At 36.2% G+C, this 19,087-nt stretch overlaps 1 protein-coding gene and 1 long non-coding RNA gene across 3 annotated transcripts in view; one reads left to right on the forward strand and one right to left on the reverse strand.

Annotated features, from left to right (window-relative positions):
* LOC101740786 (protein sax-3) overlaps window positions 1–15,129 on the forward strand; it is an 85,722-nt gene extending 70,593 nt beyond the window's left edge. For both annotated transcript variants that reach the window (XM_021349096.3, XM_012691922.4), the window contains 9 exons: window positions 5,251–5,580; window positions 5,671–5,824; window positions 6,699–6,829; window positions 6,958–7,230; window positions 7,637–8,953; window positions 9,039–9,372; window positions 9,479–9,651; window positions 10,266–10,606; window positions 10,945–15,129. In XM_021349096.3, the coding sequence (XP_021204771.2) occupies window positions 5,251–5,580; window positions 5,671–5,824; window positions 6,699–6,829; window positions 6,958–7,230; window positions 7,637–8,953; window positions 9,039–9,372; window positions 9,479–9,651; window positions 10,266–10,606; window positions 10,945–11,532 (3,641 nt within the window). In that variant the 3' untranslated portion in view covers window positions 11,533–15,129. The remainder of the gene's footprint in view (window positions 1–5,250; window positions 5,581–5,670; window positions 5,825–6,698; window positions 6,830–6,957; window positions 7,231–7,636; window positions 8,954–9,038; window positions 9,373–9,478; window positions 9,652–10,265; window positions 10,607–10,944) is intronic.
* A 738-nt stretch (window positions 15,130–15,867) lies between these two features.
* On the reverse strand, window positions 15,868–18,843 carry LOC134199951 (uncharacterized). Its single transcript, XR_009974647.1, has 2 exons — window positions 18,765–18,843; window positions 15,868–17,832 (listed from the first exon to the last, which is right to left on the reverse strand). It is a non-coding gene; the product is annotated as an uncharacterized LOC134199951 (long non-coding RNA).
* Window positions 18,844–19,087: the final 244 nt, after the last annotated feature.

Here is a 19,087-nt window from a genome sequence, read left to right on the forward strand (position 1 = left end):
ATTTTTATAAATTCCATCTTGTTGTGTCTTTAAAGCGGTTAGTTGCCCTCAATTACGAAAAATAGTATTATTATTCGCCAATAGATGTCGGGAAGAGTTGATTATTGAGAAACACGAATAAAACAACATTTTCTGAAAATAAATAAATCGTAGCTAGATCGATTTATCGCCTCTGAAATCCCCTGTATACAAAATTTTATGAAAATCGTTGGAGCCGTTTCCGAGATTCAGATTATATACATATATATTAATATACAAGAATTGCTCGTTTAAAGTTAAAAGATGTAAGAGTGAAATGTAAATTTTATCAAAACCGGTATAATGATTTTTGCGAAATAATTCAACGAACAACTTTACATTATTAATAAGCCAACAGCTAAAAAAAATAAGTAAATTAATACGGAATATAACGAAGCTTAAAGACAAAATAAAGTTTAAGAAAATGATAATAAAATATAGTATGAAATGACAACGAAACATATGTATAATATATTTACGTTTTCCAAGATTTTATTTGTACGCTGTAGTCAAAATTAAGATTTTTTTTACGTTTGTAAATTGCGTTGTTTTTCCGTGCATTTTAAAATCGATAAAATTGTCGGCGGGTATCTTTGAAAATTTTAATCCTGCTATATAGATGTCACTTTATCAACTGTGTTATCGAGAAGTGCGATCGGCAAAACACTTTTTGTACCGACTTCCTCAAAGCTACGATCAGATAGCCAGTGTTTTGCAAACGAACTGGTTTTTTACTTGTCTCGTTCGAGGTAGCCTTTGTGAGATATATTTATCTTAATAATGAACGCAAAAAAGCGAGTTAACCAGCTACCGATTTCGAATTTCGAAATTTATTAGAGCGCCTTTTTTGTTAGACAAAAAGGTCATACATTCCGGTTGAAAGAATAGTCACACCACAACAAAAAAAGATTTTTACTTCATATATCAAGATGGTGGCCATCGATAGTGGCACTCAATTTGTAATGCCTATGAGCTCGAGTAACTTACTATCAAGTGAGATGTCTAATGCAGAAAAACAGAAACTTTTTATGGATAAATAATCAAAAAAACGATTCTCGGAATAATTAATTTCCATTGTAATGTAATTGTGATAATATTATTCTATTAATTCACTTCTATCATACATTCACTTTACGAAGCTATATTATGAGTTTTACTAATTGCGCATTTGTTGAAGATTACTTCAAATGCACGGCTCCAACTGACAAGCCAACGTTTATTTTCTATTCGAAAGTGGGCAGTCGAGACTCCGTATCGTAAATTAATGTACAATATGTCTTCTCCGGACAAAATCGCAATTTGTTATTTTATCTGCCCACGCGCGGGTCTAACAACAAACTGGAGAGAGAAACGCCGCGTCGCAACTGTCGGCGACGAATTTCCGTAAACTTTGTCACAGAAACGGCTACAATACTAAACCGAACAAACTTCAATCGTAAATCACAAGTTTGCGTCTTAAAGCGACGCGATAATGTTGAATATTCGGTGAGCGTAATTTTAAGGAGCGAAACTAAATAATTTGCCGTTCCAATAAATGTGTGTCACCGATGTTGCCCTCGCCCTAGGCAGGTAAGTCGGACCCTATGAAAGATGACACTATATAAACAATTTGTCTCCGCGTGCATTAGAACGCGTTACAAGACAAACATTGTAACTCACGAAACTCATATTAAGCTAATCCGTCGTTCCGTCCAAGCCGAGCGGCTAATTCTTAGCACATGTGAACATTGTTTTTTGCATCGTAAAACATAAGTGTTATTTCATTAGCCGTAACATTTCTCGAATTTTGTTGCTCGTGTCATTCGGAACACTCGTTCACGGAATATCTGTTTCACGTGTGCATGTGAGAATAGTTTACAACGTTCTAATTTAATGATGTTCTTTATATCGCGCACTTCCGTAGCATACAATAATATTATAGTGAAACTTCATTTATAAGCATGTCAGAAATGATTACGGTGATTACCTCAATTAGGGCACAAATTACGCAACTAGACGACGCTGCGGCGCTGGTGCGCAATAAAGGCTCTATCTCAAATTGCAATTAGGGTCCTAAAATTGAACACGTGTTTGAAATTCGAAAAATCATGATTACCTCCTAAGGGAGCCAATCACAGCCATTAGAATTAGATATTCCAAGTTCAAACGGCTATCATGTTACTTGGGGTGACATTTGTGAGCATTCGATGGCTATGAGCCTTTGAAATGTTCGTTGAGTGTGTTAAATTTGATGTGAAATATGAATTGTTAAGTTGCGTAATCGATTTCTTTCATCTGAACAATTCAAATCCTATCAAACTATGTATAAAGTTAAACTGGTTACGTATACCACACATCAGCCTTGCTTTAGAATGGTTTTTGTGTTTTCTATCCGATTTTTAGTTCAGTTTATTTTTTATTTACACAAAAAAGATACCAGCATATGATAGCTATCGATTTCAGATCAACAAAAAAAGAACACTAAGAGTGTTGTTCAAACGACTTCCAATATACAGCAGCGGACGGTCGCGTGGCCGACTGTTCAAATGTGAAAACCGTGTCTCCATGACTTTTTTTTATTTATTTTTTCTAGCGCCGCGTGTCAACATGTGCCTTTAGTATTATATAAATTAGCGAGGGGACCAGGCACCCTTGCGATTTTTTTAACAAATATATTTTTAACAATAGAGCGTAACTACTAGTGTGTAGTTGAAAAATCATTCCCTCTCTTAGTCGGTAGATCTATTACGTTCTAAATAATTAAGACAAAATGTTAGTGTAAGCATAAATCATCAAGCTGTTATTTACTAGTACATATTACTTATTAGGTATATAATATTCATAAATTGTAAAAAATTATGGTACCTAGCAATTAAAAATCAAAGAGTTTCTTTTTATTAAACTTTAATTAATAATTCGCCTAGATGCGTAATTAAAATCATACTCCATCTGATTTCAAGCGGCTACCGGTGGTCTTAAGAGAATGCGAATTTAGATCCTCATGTTAAGGTTTAGATTAAATAGTTAACTAAAACAGGCATTGTCCTACCCTTGGTCTCACGGAACGCCCCTTCTAGATGACATTAGTATAATAATATATAGTTATAATATGTGTATTAATGTATTTTACGTGTTAAATATGTGCTCTGAAATCTAGAAAAGAAAATAGGCTACTAGTCATCCTAAAGCTGAGTACGAGTCTTCGCCCCAGAGATATAAAGTTCAGTCCACATGGACGAACCGAGCGAAGGCTAGCCTAGTTGAAAATTGTATACAACTGGAACTGTCAGAACTTTCAGTCCAAATATCAGAATTCTAAAACTAATAATTCCATACGATGCATCGATCGGTTTCAAACACGACTATGTAGCAGTAAACCCGATTTTATGTGCGATAAACTACCTCATCCAGACAAAGCATAAACAATATTTTATGTCCACACAATCTGCAGAATCTTATTTTTATCCATTTACGTCTCGACGATATCGGTGTTGCCCTATCGCGGATATCTGTGACTTTATGACTTTGACAGTTAATGTATTGCCAGCGCACATGACGCCGCTTGCTTTTATATTTCGCTCAGTTAACGTCCCTATCTATGAATCATTCATTTAGTAACTTTTTCTCGAGATTTTTTTTGGGACTCCTCGCTAAATTTGCTTTACATGATTTTGATTAAGCTTACTTGGTGTTAAGTGAATATAGAGAATGTGAAGTCGAATTCCTTTGTGTATTACTGTTTTTTCATCCTTTAAATCAGAGTCAATGATTACTTCGCAGCAGAAATCGGTAAGTTGGTGGGCCATAGCATACGGCCCACCTAATGGCGAGTGTTTGCTGTAGCCCATGGACTTCAGCAACACCAGAGGCAGAGCCAAGCCGCTGCCTACCGTAAAGTACTCTCCACAAGCCTCGTTTGATGAAAGACATGTGCTCGGGAAACACCATTTAAGTTGTGATTTCAATGGGCTCCGATAACCACTTAATACCAGGTGGGTCAGGATCTTCATCACCTATATACGTAAAAATATATTAAAAAAATTATTCCCGTGATGACCCACCGTACCCTCTACAATCAATAATGGGTATCATTTTCACTTCTGTAACATGATGTTATTTATTCGTCATGAAGAATATGGATTTCCTTACAAAAAAATTAACTTGCCAAATGTCATAATCGCATCACTCGATACAAGGACTAAGATAGGAAGCGTCTTATTCATTAAATTTGATTTGCTTGCATGAAATTTTCAATCCGTAATGCTTATTTGGGAAAAATAATAAAATCTGTTTCGATTTCAAACTATTATTTAAACATTACAACAGCAATTTCATAATTGAGGAGAACGTTAAACAAATTAAAATTAAGTAAAATAATAGTCACCAAAATTAATAATATCAAAAAGGGTCTTAATGGAAAAAAATCGAACGATAGCAAATCGAATGGAGATTCAATTATAGATTAGCCCTTGTACCGTACCGCATTCGAACTTCGGGACACGTGAATAAATAAATACAATTACAAAGTACAAAGAGAGTAATCCCCATTGATTTTGTATCCAAAAATACAGCCTTCTCTCAGGAATCGAATCGCGAACCAACCGATCCGCCTAAAAACGGACACCGAATCAAAAGTTTTTTCCATCATCGATTTTTACTTGGCAACAATAATAGTGAGGCACAACAATAGACATACATCAATTCAAGTGTCAAAAACTAACATCTGCGCGTTCGTTGTGTGCATTAAAATATTAGGGTACCAAACTTCCCAACAGCTCAACCTTGGGGGAGTCCATGTTTCGGCAAGCCTGTGTTTATAGCTCATTATTGTTGTGTTACGCTTTAGAGTAGCTGCAAATGACATACTCCATCTATTATTAAAGTCAGCCGAAGCACTGAAAAGCCTTTTGTTACGTAAATTAAAATAAAGGCCCTGGAATCGCAATAGGCGGGATCGTGATAAACTTATGTTGCCTTTCGGTTATATGGGCGACCCGACACGCTAACTGCAATGTGTACTTAAGTCAAAATTATGTGGAAATACAGAGCAGGGAAGATGTTTTTATGTTAATTATCAGATTAACTGACTTCAATCGCTGCCCCGTCATAATAACGGACATTATGTAATGACTTCATGCTAGAAATTGGCAAGATTGTGGTTTTCTGAAGAATGATCAAACAGCCATGATCAACAATTCATGGATCCTATGATCAAATTTTAAAAAGTATATCAAAGTAACGTATTCTTGACAGGTTCTGTTGAAGGCGGAATGAGCGATGACTACGTCACCAGCGGGGAGGCTCCTTACATAATTGAACAACCACTGGACGTAACGGTTGCTAGACACCAGCCAGCAACTCTGAACTGTCGTGCTGGTGGATCTCCCTCTCCGGCTATAAGATGGTACAAAGGTGGTGTTTTGGTAGTCTCTGATACTCATAGAAGCATACTACCAGCTGGAGGACTTTTCTTCTTACGGGCCACGCATGGACGAGTACACTCGGACGCTGGTGTTTACTGGTGTGAGGCGACAAATTCCTATGGAACGGCAAGGAGCAGAAATGCGACTCTACACGTTGCCGGTAAGAGTTTCAGCATACGAATTTCTTAAATGATTTTTCGTTACCAAGGCTGTGTACTCATTTTAATACTGTTTTGTTATTTTCATTTAGTTCTTCGGGAAGAGTTTAGACTTGAGCCGGAATCAAAGCAGTCAGCGCAAGGAGACACCGTAGTTCTTGAATGTTTACCGCCAAGGGGCTCTCCGGAACCAAACGTGTATTGGAAAAAGAACGGTCAAACTTTGCTCTTTGATGGCGATTCTAGGTAATTATAGATTTCAACAGAGCTTATCGATTATTATAATCAATTTTAGAACCAATGATACCAACAGACTCGGCTAGAGGTAAAGTTTCATGATAGGTAGGTATGTTTGGTAAACTCTTTGTTGGATAAAATGTAGTTTGAAGTGAATTCGAAATCTTTGAGTGATACTAGAAATTAAGCGGGATGGTCGAAACCCGATATTCTTGTGAGCAACTCAAATAGTCGTTTGATATTGGATATTATTATCTTGTAAGGCGTTTAAGTTTATCGCTCCACGATTTGATGAGCAATCATGTTTGTTAATTCACGTAGTGTATTAACGACTGTGCGCACCTCGTTTTATGATCTTGTGACTTTGTCGTGGCCGTTTTAAAGTTCTCCGTGTGATTACGCTTTACATTGAATTTGATGCGCTCATTAATGACTTTTAACATTTATTGCAGTAACATTATTTGGATCACTGCTTTGATTTCTTTAATAGAATACTGAACGCCGTCAATTAGCTGGTTTGTTGCCAATTTATTTAACTACATTCAAGGCCTATGAATTTTTATGAGCTTCAGTTTACATCTCGGTGAAGCGTGTTGTTACGTATGGTGGAGCAAAAAAATAATTAACATCCGTGGGGAGGGTACATCAAAGTTATAAAGAAAGGGGATATTTTGAAGAGCTCAACAAGCAATCAAGTAAAATCTCAATAGTTCTGACTCAACGGACCCCTTATTAAATGGTGATTTCACATTGAATAATTCCGCCCAACTCTTCAATGAGTTTTTTGATGAGAATCAATCACGAGACAGTGTAATAATTGTTTTATTTCAATGTTTACAATAAACAAATTGTTTCATAATTAATTATTGTGACTTCAATACAGAATGCATTTGGTGGACGGTGGAAACTTAGTAATACAAGATGCCAGACAAACTGACGCCGGCAGATATCAATGTATCGCAAGGAATGCGGCAGGTACCAGGGAATCGGCCATAGCTACACTTAAAATACATAGTGAGTATCACATATGTTTGAAACTGTGAAGTCTAATTAGTAGTAACATTGTGAGATATATTTTGGCAAACCATTAGCAAAAATATTTTTTCTAATCTTATTTAATTATTTAATTTTACGTATCCTAGTTAAACCGTACTTGATCACGGGGCCTGAAGATGTTGTCGCGCAGACTGGTAGTAGCGTGACATTTCAATGTCGCGTTGGTGGAGATCCTCTTCCCGACGTACTCTGGCGACGATCAGCTGGAGGAGGCAATATGCCACTGGGTCGCGTTAAAGTCTTAGACGACGGAAGCCTTAGACTTGACAATGTCATCTTGGCCGACGAAGGAGAATACTCGTGCGAAGCCGAAAATTCCGTTGGTGCTGTCAGCGCCAGCGGATATCTTACAGTATACGGTAAGTTGTAGTTTGAACTGAACTTGAAACATTTGTAAAAGTATATAATTATAAAGTAAAAAATTTTTTAATCTTGTTTTTTTTATATTCTACATTATTGTGTACTTGTGTTTGCTTAAATCTAGCTTCCTTAACAAAGTATAACATGTTTCAATTTAAAAAAAGGAAAGTAATAATTTGCTAAACTCAAACTTCAGTACATAACGATTGGTCGGTCTGATACTGGTGTGCGCGTCACTTCGCACGTGCCGGTGGAAGATCAACGTCGCAATACCGATTGTTTCGTTACTGTTAGGTATTGCAGAGCCGGTAACCATTTTCAAGCCTCGTTATTTTTCTTATTTTTGTTTTTATTTTTTTGTATCTAATGTTATTCTTATTATTATTTTAATTTATTTAATTTTAGATCCACCATCAATAAATTTAAGCCCAAATTCTGTCAACGTGGAAAGTGGTAATGTTGCTAGATTTACATGCACTGCAACCGGTCGTCCTGAACCTACAATGTTCTGGAGTGTTGAAGGAAATAGGACAATAATTTTCCCCGGTATGTCGAGAGACAAATACCACGCTACGGCTGTCTTCGATGGAGTTACGGTACTTACAATCAACGATACTGACAAAAACGACAGTCGAAATACCATAGTTTGTTCGGCGGTTAACTATGCCGGCAGTTCGTTTGTCCGGGGGAAACTAACCGTGACGTCAGACGATGACCGCCCACCGCCAATCATAACAAACGGGCCCTCTAACCAAACTTTACCTATAAAATCGATGGCAGTTTTCCCCTGCACAGCGATCTGTACACCTGAACCAATCATAGCATGGTATTTCGAAGGGGAAGCATTAATACAAAATCATAGAAGGAATGTGACTAATGACGGAACTCTCGTATTGAAGGATTTAGATAAAAGCGATAGCGGCACCTATACTTGTGTTGCATCTTCTCGTCACGGTAAATACGTGTGGAGCGGGGCTTTATTAGTCGATAGCCCTATAAACCCGAATATACATTTTTTCCGAGCAGCTGACGTATCATCTTTACCTGGTCCGCCGACAAAACCTATAACTCACAATGTTACAGATACTAGCGTAACATTATCTTGGAGTCAAAATAATAAAATTGGCTCCTCATCCATACTTGGATATCAAGTGGAGGTATTTTCAAGAGAAACCCTCTCAGGGAATAATACGCCGAGGAATTCTCGAGGATGGGTCGTTATTGCGAGACGGGTTCATCAAACTCATTACGTTGTGAAATCGCTTATTCCTGGAATCACCTACATGTTTATTGTAAGAACAGAAAATTCACATGGCTTGTCTGGTCCTAGTCCGGTTTCCGATTCGGTTACCGTCGGCGATGATTCGAACTCTTTGTGGGAAGGTACCGGAGTTTCTAACAGTACAGAGTACAGAAACAATATATTGACAGACCACATTGTGGAACTAATCGAAGCAACGCCAATAGATTCAAAAACCATTAAACTAATGTGGGAAATTTTAAATTTTTACTACTTGGAAGGGCTTTTTATATACTTCAGACCCCTTGATAATATAACGATCGAATACGAAATGAAAACTATTTTACATTCCAACGATGTCTCGGGGTTCGAAATCACGTCGTTGAGGAAGTACACGAAATACGAGTTTTTCCTCATACCTTTTTACAAAAAATTTGAAGGAAAACCCTCAAACTCAAGGGTTGCACAAACATTAGACGATGGTTAGTAGGAATCAACTGATAATTGTTTTCATTGATATTAATTAACGCCTTGTAACAGTTGTGTACTAAACATCTTCGTTTTCAGTGCCCGATGGTCCGCCAATAAATATAGAAATGTTTATTTTGAACACGACAACAGTACATCTGAAATGGTCACCACCAGAGCTTCAATTACAAAATGGTATAATCACTGGTTACAACGTTGTTGTGAATTGGTTGGATGTACCAGCGAATAAGTCTATGGTGGCAATCAACACTACCGTCCATCAAGCGACTAGCTTAATCATGACTAACTTGACTTCTGGCGTCAGTTACTCTGTGCAAATCGCAGCCGAAACTATAATAGGTTTAGGGCCATTCAGTCAAAAAGTTTATTTTAATATTGATTCTCGATCTGTTGGATTGGATCTTCTATCAAGGTAATTATCGAAAACTAAAATCAAACAAATTCCGAGATATAAATAAAATGTTTTATTAAATCCACACACATATATAATTATCGATAAACACAAATTTATTACGCAGGTATCCGATGAATGGAGAAGTTTCTATAGTTGCTGGTGACTTTGTTATGGAAACGTGGTTTTACTTTTTAATTGGAGCGATTGTGTTGTTCAAAATAATTGTGATCGCAGGCATAATTTATGTACGAAAATATAACATATTCGCCAAAAAGTCTGCACTTCCGAACATTTATGGTGGGTAATTATTATAATTCAAATTAAATCCGATTTTTTTTCATAAAATAAAAATGTTAAGAATGTCAGTTGTTAATATAATTTATACTTTGTAATAGAGTAAACGACAAGTCAACAGTTATTCAACTTATCTCAAAATGTTAACTTTTTCGTGGATAAGCATGTGAATTTCAAAATTAAAAACATTCCATGGGTGTGTGTGTGGGGTGGTGCAGGGTGCCGACGCTTGTTTGATGGAGGCTTTGCCATGCGACGGGAAGGGAGGGCGCTAGATTACTTTCGAGTTGAAAGGTAGCACGAGTCCTCTCTCCCGAGCGCAGTGGATCTCTTTCACTTTGCATTCACATTCGGGGCACAAAGGAATGATACAAATCCGAGAAATAAAGACCCAGTAAATTTAAATGTTTTCTGCTTTGTTTTCTCTAGGAGATTCGTTTGTTGACTCATCTAGTTACCGTTAAGCCAATTACTCGTAACTCTCTTCGTTTTTCTTTTCGTTGATGCTTGTTAAGCCCTAAGTAAACGAGGTATTTTGAATTCCAATTATGAAATTGACAATTCATTAATTTCTATTGCACGGCATTTACATAATTTTTGGTTATTGTATATTTTAGATTCTAACGGAACGAGCTTAGTGACACAGATGAATATCAAGGCAGCTGTTTCACTGTCGCACCCGTTAACAAGTTGTTACAACAAAAATACGGTGACCAAGACTGAGTCGTTGCTCTGGATGGAAAATCAACCGGGCGTCTGTTTGTCCGGAAATCAAACATCGCAAAGTAAAGAAAAGACTAATTTTGAATACGATAAAGTGACTCATCAACTACCAGAGTATGCTGAAGTAACATCCGCTAGAGCCAATGAATGGAATACAAATAAGACAGCAACCTCTCCAGCTGCTTATGCTTCTGTGACTTTAGTAGCCAATACGAGACAATGTGTTAGTTCATTGGTAAGTAACAATTGAGTAATAATACAAAATTTTTGACAAAAAATATCCAAATTAAAATGACAATATCGCCAATTTAGTCGAAATCAATTATAATATATGCATTATTAAGGATAACAACTACTAGTCGGATATTGATAAAATTTAGCACATAATAAGCACCAGTTTTCAAGAATCATCAAAATTCATCATTCATATAAAAAAGGTTTGAGGTAACATACATAAAAAATACAGACAAAATGTGAACTTTTTCGTTTTTATGAAGTCGGTTCAAATGAACCTATTGTTCCTGAAGCTTAGTCTTTCAATGTGAAAAATTTAATTTGGCTTTAATTTAACAGGGCTGGTTTCCTCCTGGTGGTAAAAATGTCGATACTTTCGACAATCGATATGGGGCAGATGAAGAGCTGTATCCTGCTAGCAATGGTGGCTATTACAATCGAAACGTTTACAGTGAAAAGTATTTTCAAGGACATCCAAACGTTTTGAAATTCTACGATCTACCTTCAATGGAGAAATCACAAAAAGCACAGTTGAGATACAATCAAAGCTTAGAAGAGCGGAAGGCGGATAAAAATTCGAAAGCGGATGTGACGCAATCGCTTATAGGACGAACATATGGAATAAGTTCTAGAAAAAATTCTGAATCTGAAACAACGTACCGAGCCTTTGGTGAATTTGAATCAGACGAAGAGTCCTATGATCATAATGGAGGTTACGATGAGTTGCAAGCAATGCAGTCACAAAGACAACGACCACAGCATCAGTACGAAAGGCCTAATTTTGACAACGATGGTACGAGGACGTTAGCTCGTCTGACGTCGTTCCGGAATGGGCAAGGAGTGCTTACCACGGTTTCAAAGTCGTCGCATCCACCGACACATCCACCACCCGCGCCCCATCCCCGGGTAGACTCCGTGACCCGGTAGTATCACGCTCCGCCGGTTTTCGGCGAACTGTGCCAAACGGACGTGTAGATTCAAAAGTTTCCTAATATTGTAGTGACTTTTCACGTATCGCAGTTCTTCCTCACGTTACACTTTTGAAGTTAAGTGTCGCGAACATTGTGGTGACGAGAAGTGATAAGTGATTTTTTATTTTCGTGATTTTACTGGCCTGACTGATTGGAAGCAATGATGTAATTTCGGCCTCTCTGTCTTTTTGTTTAATATTCATCTAAAATATTCCTAGTCTTTTGTAAAAAGTGTAAATACTGTAAATATATCACAGTAGCATTAGGATTTGAATAATTGTCTTGAAAAGCGGTTACGTCATAAAACGAATCCATTCTGCTACTAAACGATCTATTGGAATTGATAACATTCAATTGATATGTCCGTCTGAATATCATTGAACGAATTTGTATTCTTAAAATATCATTAGGTTAAGTATTATTAAAACTAAATAATAAAAAATACCCTAAATAAAACGCTTAGCAATAACATTGAATTTATTGACACAGTAAACAAGTAGTGTGATAGATAATGTTTTCTTGCAATGGCTATCTCTGTAAAAATATAAATTCCTTTTTTAGAATTTAATTTAATTTTAGTTTTATTAAAGTGCCATACGTAGTGTTTTTACGTAGTTAAATTATTAAGGTAACATTGGAGTTGTGAATGTATTTCAAATGAAGCTTTTACAAATCATATAATATATAATCTACGTAAGATAATGTGATATGAGTTTTTATATAACCACTTGTTATAATATCTCTGATTAGCACGACTTGTATAATTGCATATCAAATGTAGTTATGTATTAGTTAATTGAACTTTTATGTATAAGACTTGATCATTGGTTGACATCCCGAAGAAAGTAGCCGAGTGTTTGAAGTTGATATTTGATTACGAATAGTCTTAAACTATCTAAATTAGACCCATTATTATAAGTATGAGTATAACGAGTTCTTCCTAAGATTTTCACATTTAATGACTTTCTTTACTACTATATTTTCACATTTAAACAGTCTGCCGTGGTGGTATCACGGTGCTTAAATGTGAAAATCGTGGTAAGAACTCCTTAAAGAATAGTCCGTGTAAAATCGATGTTTAAATTGATCGAAATTGGATCCGATTTTTTCGAAATCAGACCAGCCGCAAATAATCTCGCGAATTGAGTGATGTCACGTTCATCCCATATTCAAGTATTACAAGTTCGAAGTTCAGTACGATCATAGTTTGTGAATGGCATTGATCACATACATCACAGTTACGTTTTAAATGCGGTCTGCCAACGAAGAAAATTTAAATTTCCACTAAGGACTATTACTTGAAGCAATATAACTAGACTTAAAAGAAAAAAAATATGTCTAATTGAAATATTAACTATCTCTGTTTATGTTTTCGCAGAGGGGGACTTAATTTGACAAGTGTTTGAAATTGTGATGAAATAAAAATAAGTTGCGTTGCTGAATGATATGTACTATGTCATTCAACATTTATAAAATCTCAATTTTAAGACAAAATATACGATAAGTGAGCCCACTTATCTAAATGTAAATAGGAAGCCTTTAATAAATCGCCTTCGTAAGTTTAACAGTGATCAATGAGTAGACTGAAATTCGTTTAAGAGTATATTCTATTAATTTACTTCTTCAATTTTATTTTTATTAATAATATATATAATTAAAGAATGTATTATTAAAATCGTGAAAACTATGGATAAAAAACATTTTGTTGGACAAGCAGCCAAAAAGCTGGCATAGCAATGGCGTGGCTGTAGAGAATCGTAGTTTCGATACTTTATATCAAAGCTTATCATTTGTATTGAAAGATACTATGTATAAGATGCTATAAAGATACTATTACTACACAACCAAATGTATTTTTCACGAATACACATAGCGCAGTTAGATTGCACGAAGCAGCCACTATGGATAAAAAACTTCTTAAAAATCTGTCGAATGATTTTATTAAGATGACACATTACCAACGATTTTTATACATAAATAGCTGTATTTGGTTCTATTCTTTAAAAAAATCTTATCCTGTCCACTGCGCCTCTGAAAAAGTGACTTTCTTTTTAAGCTACACACTAAGGTGTATATAGCGACGTAATAACTTTCCAAGCTTTTACCGTGGACTTAAAAATTCCTTATCTATCATTTCTTAATCATTCATTAGCCATATCATAAAAAAGAATATTCAATTTCGAAAGCTTCGTTATTTACTCATTCTGGTTTAATCTGGATTAATCGCTTTCATACAGAGCTTCCTAAACCTGATTACTTAATCATGTGAATTCGATTCTCAGTCGGTTCCAGTAAATCCTAGTTTAGCCGCTACAAGTTTCATAGCTCCGGTATTTATGTTATTGTGAACACCAGGTATACCTCTTAACTCGATATGGAACTTTAATTCATGTGCTCATATAGAGTAATATAAAACTAACATTTTTACTACCCAGTTAGGACATATTCTGTTAAGCGATGTTTACCAAACTCATTAGTGGTTTAAAACGGTAAAGTCCCTTGTATTGTGTAACCTACACAAGCAATGTGTTCCGTCTAATGTTTTCAATTTTACTATTATATCGCTAAATATTTAAAATATTGTGATATATTAAAAAAGTGACGGTAATATCTAATTTCTCACGACAGTAGTTAACCATTACTGAATAGATATTAAAAGTGAATAAAACTAATGTAATCATTCTGCGCCTTTTATTGATAGTCGTTTTTATGCAATTCTAATCATATACGATTTCTGTTTATTTCTACCCCTTTTCACCTATAAAAAATAATTAATTAGGTTCAGTTATTAGATATATTAAGAACCACTGGTTAACTTAATATTGTATTTAAATGACAATACGCACTGCAGTGGTATAGTAATTATATTATAATAAGATATTGCCGAGAAAGCTGTAAATTTTAATTTTATGCTCTTATTACAGCGGTCGATGTAATCAAAGTACATTGTAACAGTATTAAAAATATAATTTATTTAATTACATTATAGCGGAGACCAGTTTATGATTAAGGCTGCCTGCCACATTCGGGCGACAATGGCTTCACACACAATATCATACGTGTCAAATATTATCTACTAAATTTATAGATTGTTAAAATGCTGTTTTTATACGTTGAGATCTTTTTATAGGTGTCCAGTGTCATAATGTTAACAAATAAACTCTAGTAGTACTACTGAATTGAAAAAATAAACGAAATGATAACGCTTTAAAAGTTGTGTTTTGCGATATCCGATTTTGGATAAGTAAATTCGTAGTGGAACCATAGACAAACTATCTTTCCTTTTGTGGCCTCATTGTTCAATAATTTTTCGTATGGTTGCCGCTTTGGACACTGGCTAGACAGATGTTGCAGTGACGAGTGCTCATGGGCGGACGCGAAAGGACGCGAAATGACTTTGTACTGTCACCACCTATATGTGTCTCGCTTGGAAAAACCTGTAAGCGATAAAGTATCTAAGACCGACCTCTAATCATATTCTATAACCAATAAAACTGATTCATTTTGTGTTTGTCTTTGAATAAATATTTTTAATAAAATAATGTAAATCACAGATGCTATTGTTTTATTACCTTTAAAAAATGTTGTAGATAAGACAGACTAGCGCACAGCGTGCTTGATGTATACTTATTACTGGAAACAATTTGAATACCGTTACCCTTCTTGAGACACCAGGTCGAAGTTTCAATTGTGTTGTCAAGCCTACCCAGAGAACTTCTCAAAGCTAAAAAAGTCATGACAAAGATAGTGGAGTGGAGTCGTGGTGGCCTAAAGGATAAGACGTCCGGCGCATTCGTATCTAGCGATGCACCGGTGTTCGAATCCCGCGGGCAGGTACCGCACGGGTAGGTACCACCTCCCCGCCTATTGTCTGCCGGGAAGCAGTAATGCATTTTGGTTTTAAGGGTAGGGCAGCTGTTGTAACTATATTGATACCTTAGAACTCATACCTCAAGGTGGGTGGTGGCATTTACGTTGTAGATATCTACCGGCTCCAGTAACAACTTAACACAGGTAGGCTGTGAGCTCGTCCACCATCTAAGCAATAAAAAAAAGGGAGTTCATCCTAGAGCTATGAAAGGATACGTTGTCAAAATTGATACCATGAAATGTTCTGAAAACCGTCTATGTAGCGACAATTAACTGTGCTCCGATTGCAAACTATACATACGGTAAAAGAAAACGGTAAGGAGTCCCTTGCAAAATATGGGACTAATCACGGAGAAGATGAATGCCTTACCGAAACAAAACATTTTATACGGGAATCATCGAGATATAACAAAACTTCACATTAATACATATTCAACAATTTATTGCATTAAAAAAAAGTAACAAGACCAAACAGTAAAAGAGTTGCAGATAAAAAGGAAACCCTCTGTCCAAAAAACAGTTCATTTAATTGAAAATGCAACTTTCAATAGTGGACAATAGAATAATAAGCAGCCGGTAATGAATGGAATTTAAATCACGTCAAACAAAAGTAGTATTGTCGACGTATTCAATTTACGAGCGATTCATAAACCGAATCTCGGGTCTGCAGTCACCGTAAGTATATTGTTGGGCGGTATTTAGTGGCTTGTGGGTCGTCGAGTCGCCTGTCTGTAGGCCAGTGATAACCGTCATACAAATGATATTAAAGCATATGGTTATTTGACACCATCCTTCGTATTGTTAAATAGCGAATGAGCTTCAATCAGTTTCGAGCGATATAAGCGATATGAGCGAAAAATAACATCAGATTCCGTGAAGGCCAAAGCAAAACGAGTTATACAAGATAAATAAAAAAAATGTGTGCGTGTACTAGTGTACACACGTAAGAAGTGAAACTTGTTTATGGCCTTATTTTTCGAAAAATGATCTACATGCAACTTTCTAGAAATTGGTTAAATAAAGTTAAATTAGATAAAGTTTAAACAAAAGGATTTTATTATCATAGACATGAATACAAAAAAGTTAAATTAGATAAAGTTTAAACAAAAGGATTTTATTATCATAGACATGAATACAAAACAGATGGCGCGTAACGGAAAAAAGTGACGCGTAACCGAAAAATGTGACGGTAAATTTTTTTCCAACGCCGATAAGGAAGTTTCACTTCAATAAATAAACTTCGAGCGTACAGTGCGCGCTATAAACTTTTTCGTAGTGAAGTAAACGTATGAAAACAAAAAGTTTTTTTTTTCTCATTCGATCCCGTTTTTCATATTTCTACAATAGCACGACGTGCGGGGATCTCGTTCGCCGCGGGTATCGTTTTAATTTTCCGCCAGCGTGGAAATTTACACGGACCGAATGAACCATCTATTTTAATGAGCATTAAAAGTTAACTGATCAACCGCCTCACCGGAACTCGACTGCGGAGAACGTGTACAAGTTAAAATGTAGGGCTTCGGAGTGAAGGTGAACAGTGTAGCGTGCCCATAAGATGAATTACAGGCTTCGTTTTGATATTTAAAATCACGTACGTAATGGTAAGGAATGGGTTGCGTGATATTGATAACTTGCCAATAACCGATCATCGAATCATGAATCAGTGTTTTTTGAAAGTACAGTATTGCGGAAATTTAGTCAAGACTTTGACAGATTTATTAGCTCCAATGACAGGACTTAAAAGGGTTATCCCTCGATCAAAATTAATAAAATTTTAGGGATGAGTCATTAAGCTTTAAAACCAAAACGCTTTACGCCCGAAATGATGATCGGAAAGCTGTCGATTTCAGGTAATGCTCCCCAGGCCGGGGTCGGCATCCGCTCAACGCTCGATGACGGATGTAATTCAATTAGATATTAATTGCTTGATTAAGTTGCGTAGACCATCGAAGGGTCTTGTTCCATAATCGAAATATGAGTTTGTCAGGTTAGGTGCGGTGTTTTTCGGAATCAATTACCGTGATTAAAAGGTTTTAAGCCAATTAAAGGATATTGTGGGCGGAAAAGGTTTTTGTGCATAAAGAATATGTAAAATTACAAGACGCGTGGATGTTGTTATTAAAATTTAAAATAAACTATCTGGACGTGTATAGACAATTTTCAAGAGATAATCCTGGCATTATATGGAGCTAATTATATTTGCAAACTCTTGCCTGCTAATCAAATTAATTCAATAAATGGAATCAAATTTTAGGCAGTGGGTCACGATTCCAGTCCGGTGGTAGATTCAGCGAAGCACTACTCTTGGTAGACTTAGTAATAGCAAGTGCTCCCAGGTTGAATTTCGTGAGCTCACCTAGCGGTCCGTGAGTAGTTGCAATAGCTCCTGAAAGTTGAGACTATCAAAAATTTGTTAGGGAATGAAAAGAGTGCTTATATTATCGGAGCCCATGAATATAACAGCGTGAATATCGCTCCATATGAGACATAAAGTCAAACACGATTGTATTGCGTAACGACTGTCCCGCGCTTAAAGCTAGGAGTCATTATTACTACAGTCCAGAAATAGGTGAGATGTAGGATGGCAGAAAATACCCGTGTGAGCACACTAGGGCTTACGACTTTGAATTAGCTCAATTATTATTGGAACGAAGTTCCTTATCGCGCGTTGTGAAAGGGGGCTAGACGGAAAAAATTCTTACGAAAAGTTGTCACGACACTTTTTAGATCCGTCATTCTGACCAATCAACGTGACGGCGCTTATCGCGTGACATTGCTCGTATCCGTTTCGTCCGCGTAATGAGTACAGTTTCTTGAGTAGCGTTTCAACAATAGTAATTTAGTTCATAGTATTGTTTTTTTCTTCTTCATAATGCCGTAATTTATTATTATAACTTAAAAAAATAAATACAATTCTTTCACTAATTAATCGAAAGGAACTTCGTTCCATCCGGGTGTCCCCTTGACACCTCTGTATTTTTTTTTATGGATTGCATGATGTTATTATTCCTTCATCGTGAAAGCTATTCTGGAATAAGTGATATTTCAGTAGAAAAATTGATACCCGCCTGTGGGATTTTAGCGCCTGCAGAGTCTCGTCGCCGTATACAAGTACATACACAGTACACAGTACAGTAGCACCTAATTCTTTGGACCACGACAACTTCACCCCCTCCTCACCTATCTTCCTATCTAACTTCCCAATAAGTTTCTGGGCACTATTATAAATTGTCGTGTTTCTCTATGCTTTAACTACACATAGATGAGTATCACATGTTTTCGATTTGATAAACCATACATGTTGCCCAATAATCTCACCATTAATAGTTTTATATTAGATACATTGATCATCTGCTCATTTTATCCAGTTAAAATATTGTCATTTCGACAGACATTGATGACACTTAAAGATGTTTCGTTACTCTCTCTTACACTAGCAACGAAAGGAGATTCATCTGCAAACGCCATTTAAAAAGGTAACATTACACCGCCGATAAGAGCTCGTGGGTAGCGAGGGCGCGATATTAAAAGGCTTACGAGTGTTGGATCTGAAAAGGCTCAGAGCATTTCTGAACCTCGCCCACTTAAACACAGTATTAAGGGCACTTTGGATTTGAGGGCTGCCGTATATTATCGCTGCC

This window comes from Bombyx mori, chromosome 13 (assembly GCF_030269925.1).
Source record: "Bombyx mori chromosome 13, ASM3026992v2".
NCBI lineage: Eukaryota > Metazoa > Arthropoda > Insecta > Lepidoptera > Bombycidae > Bombyx > Bombyx mori.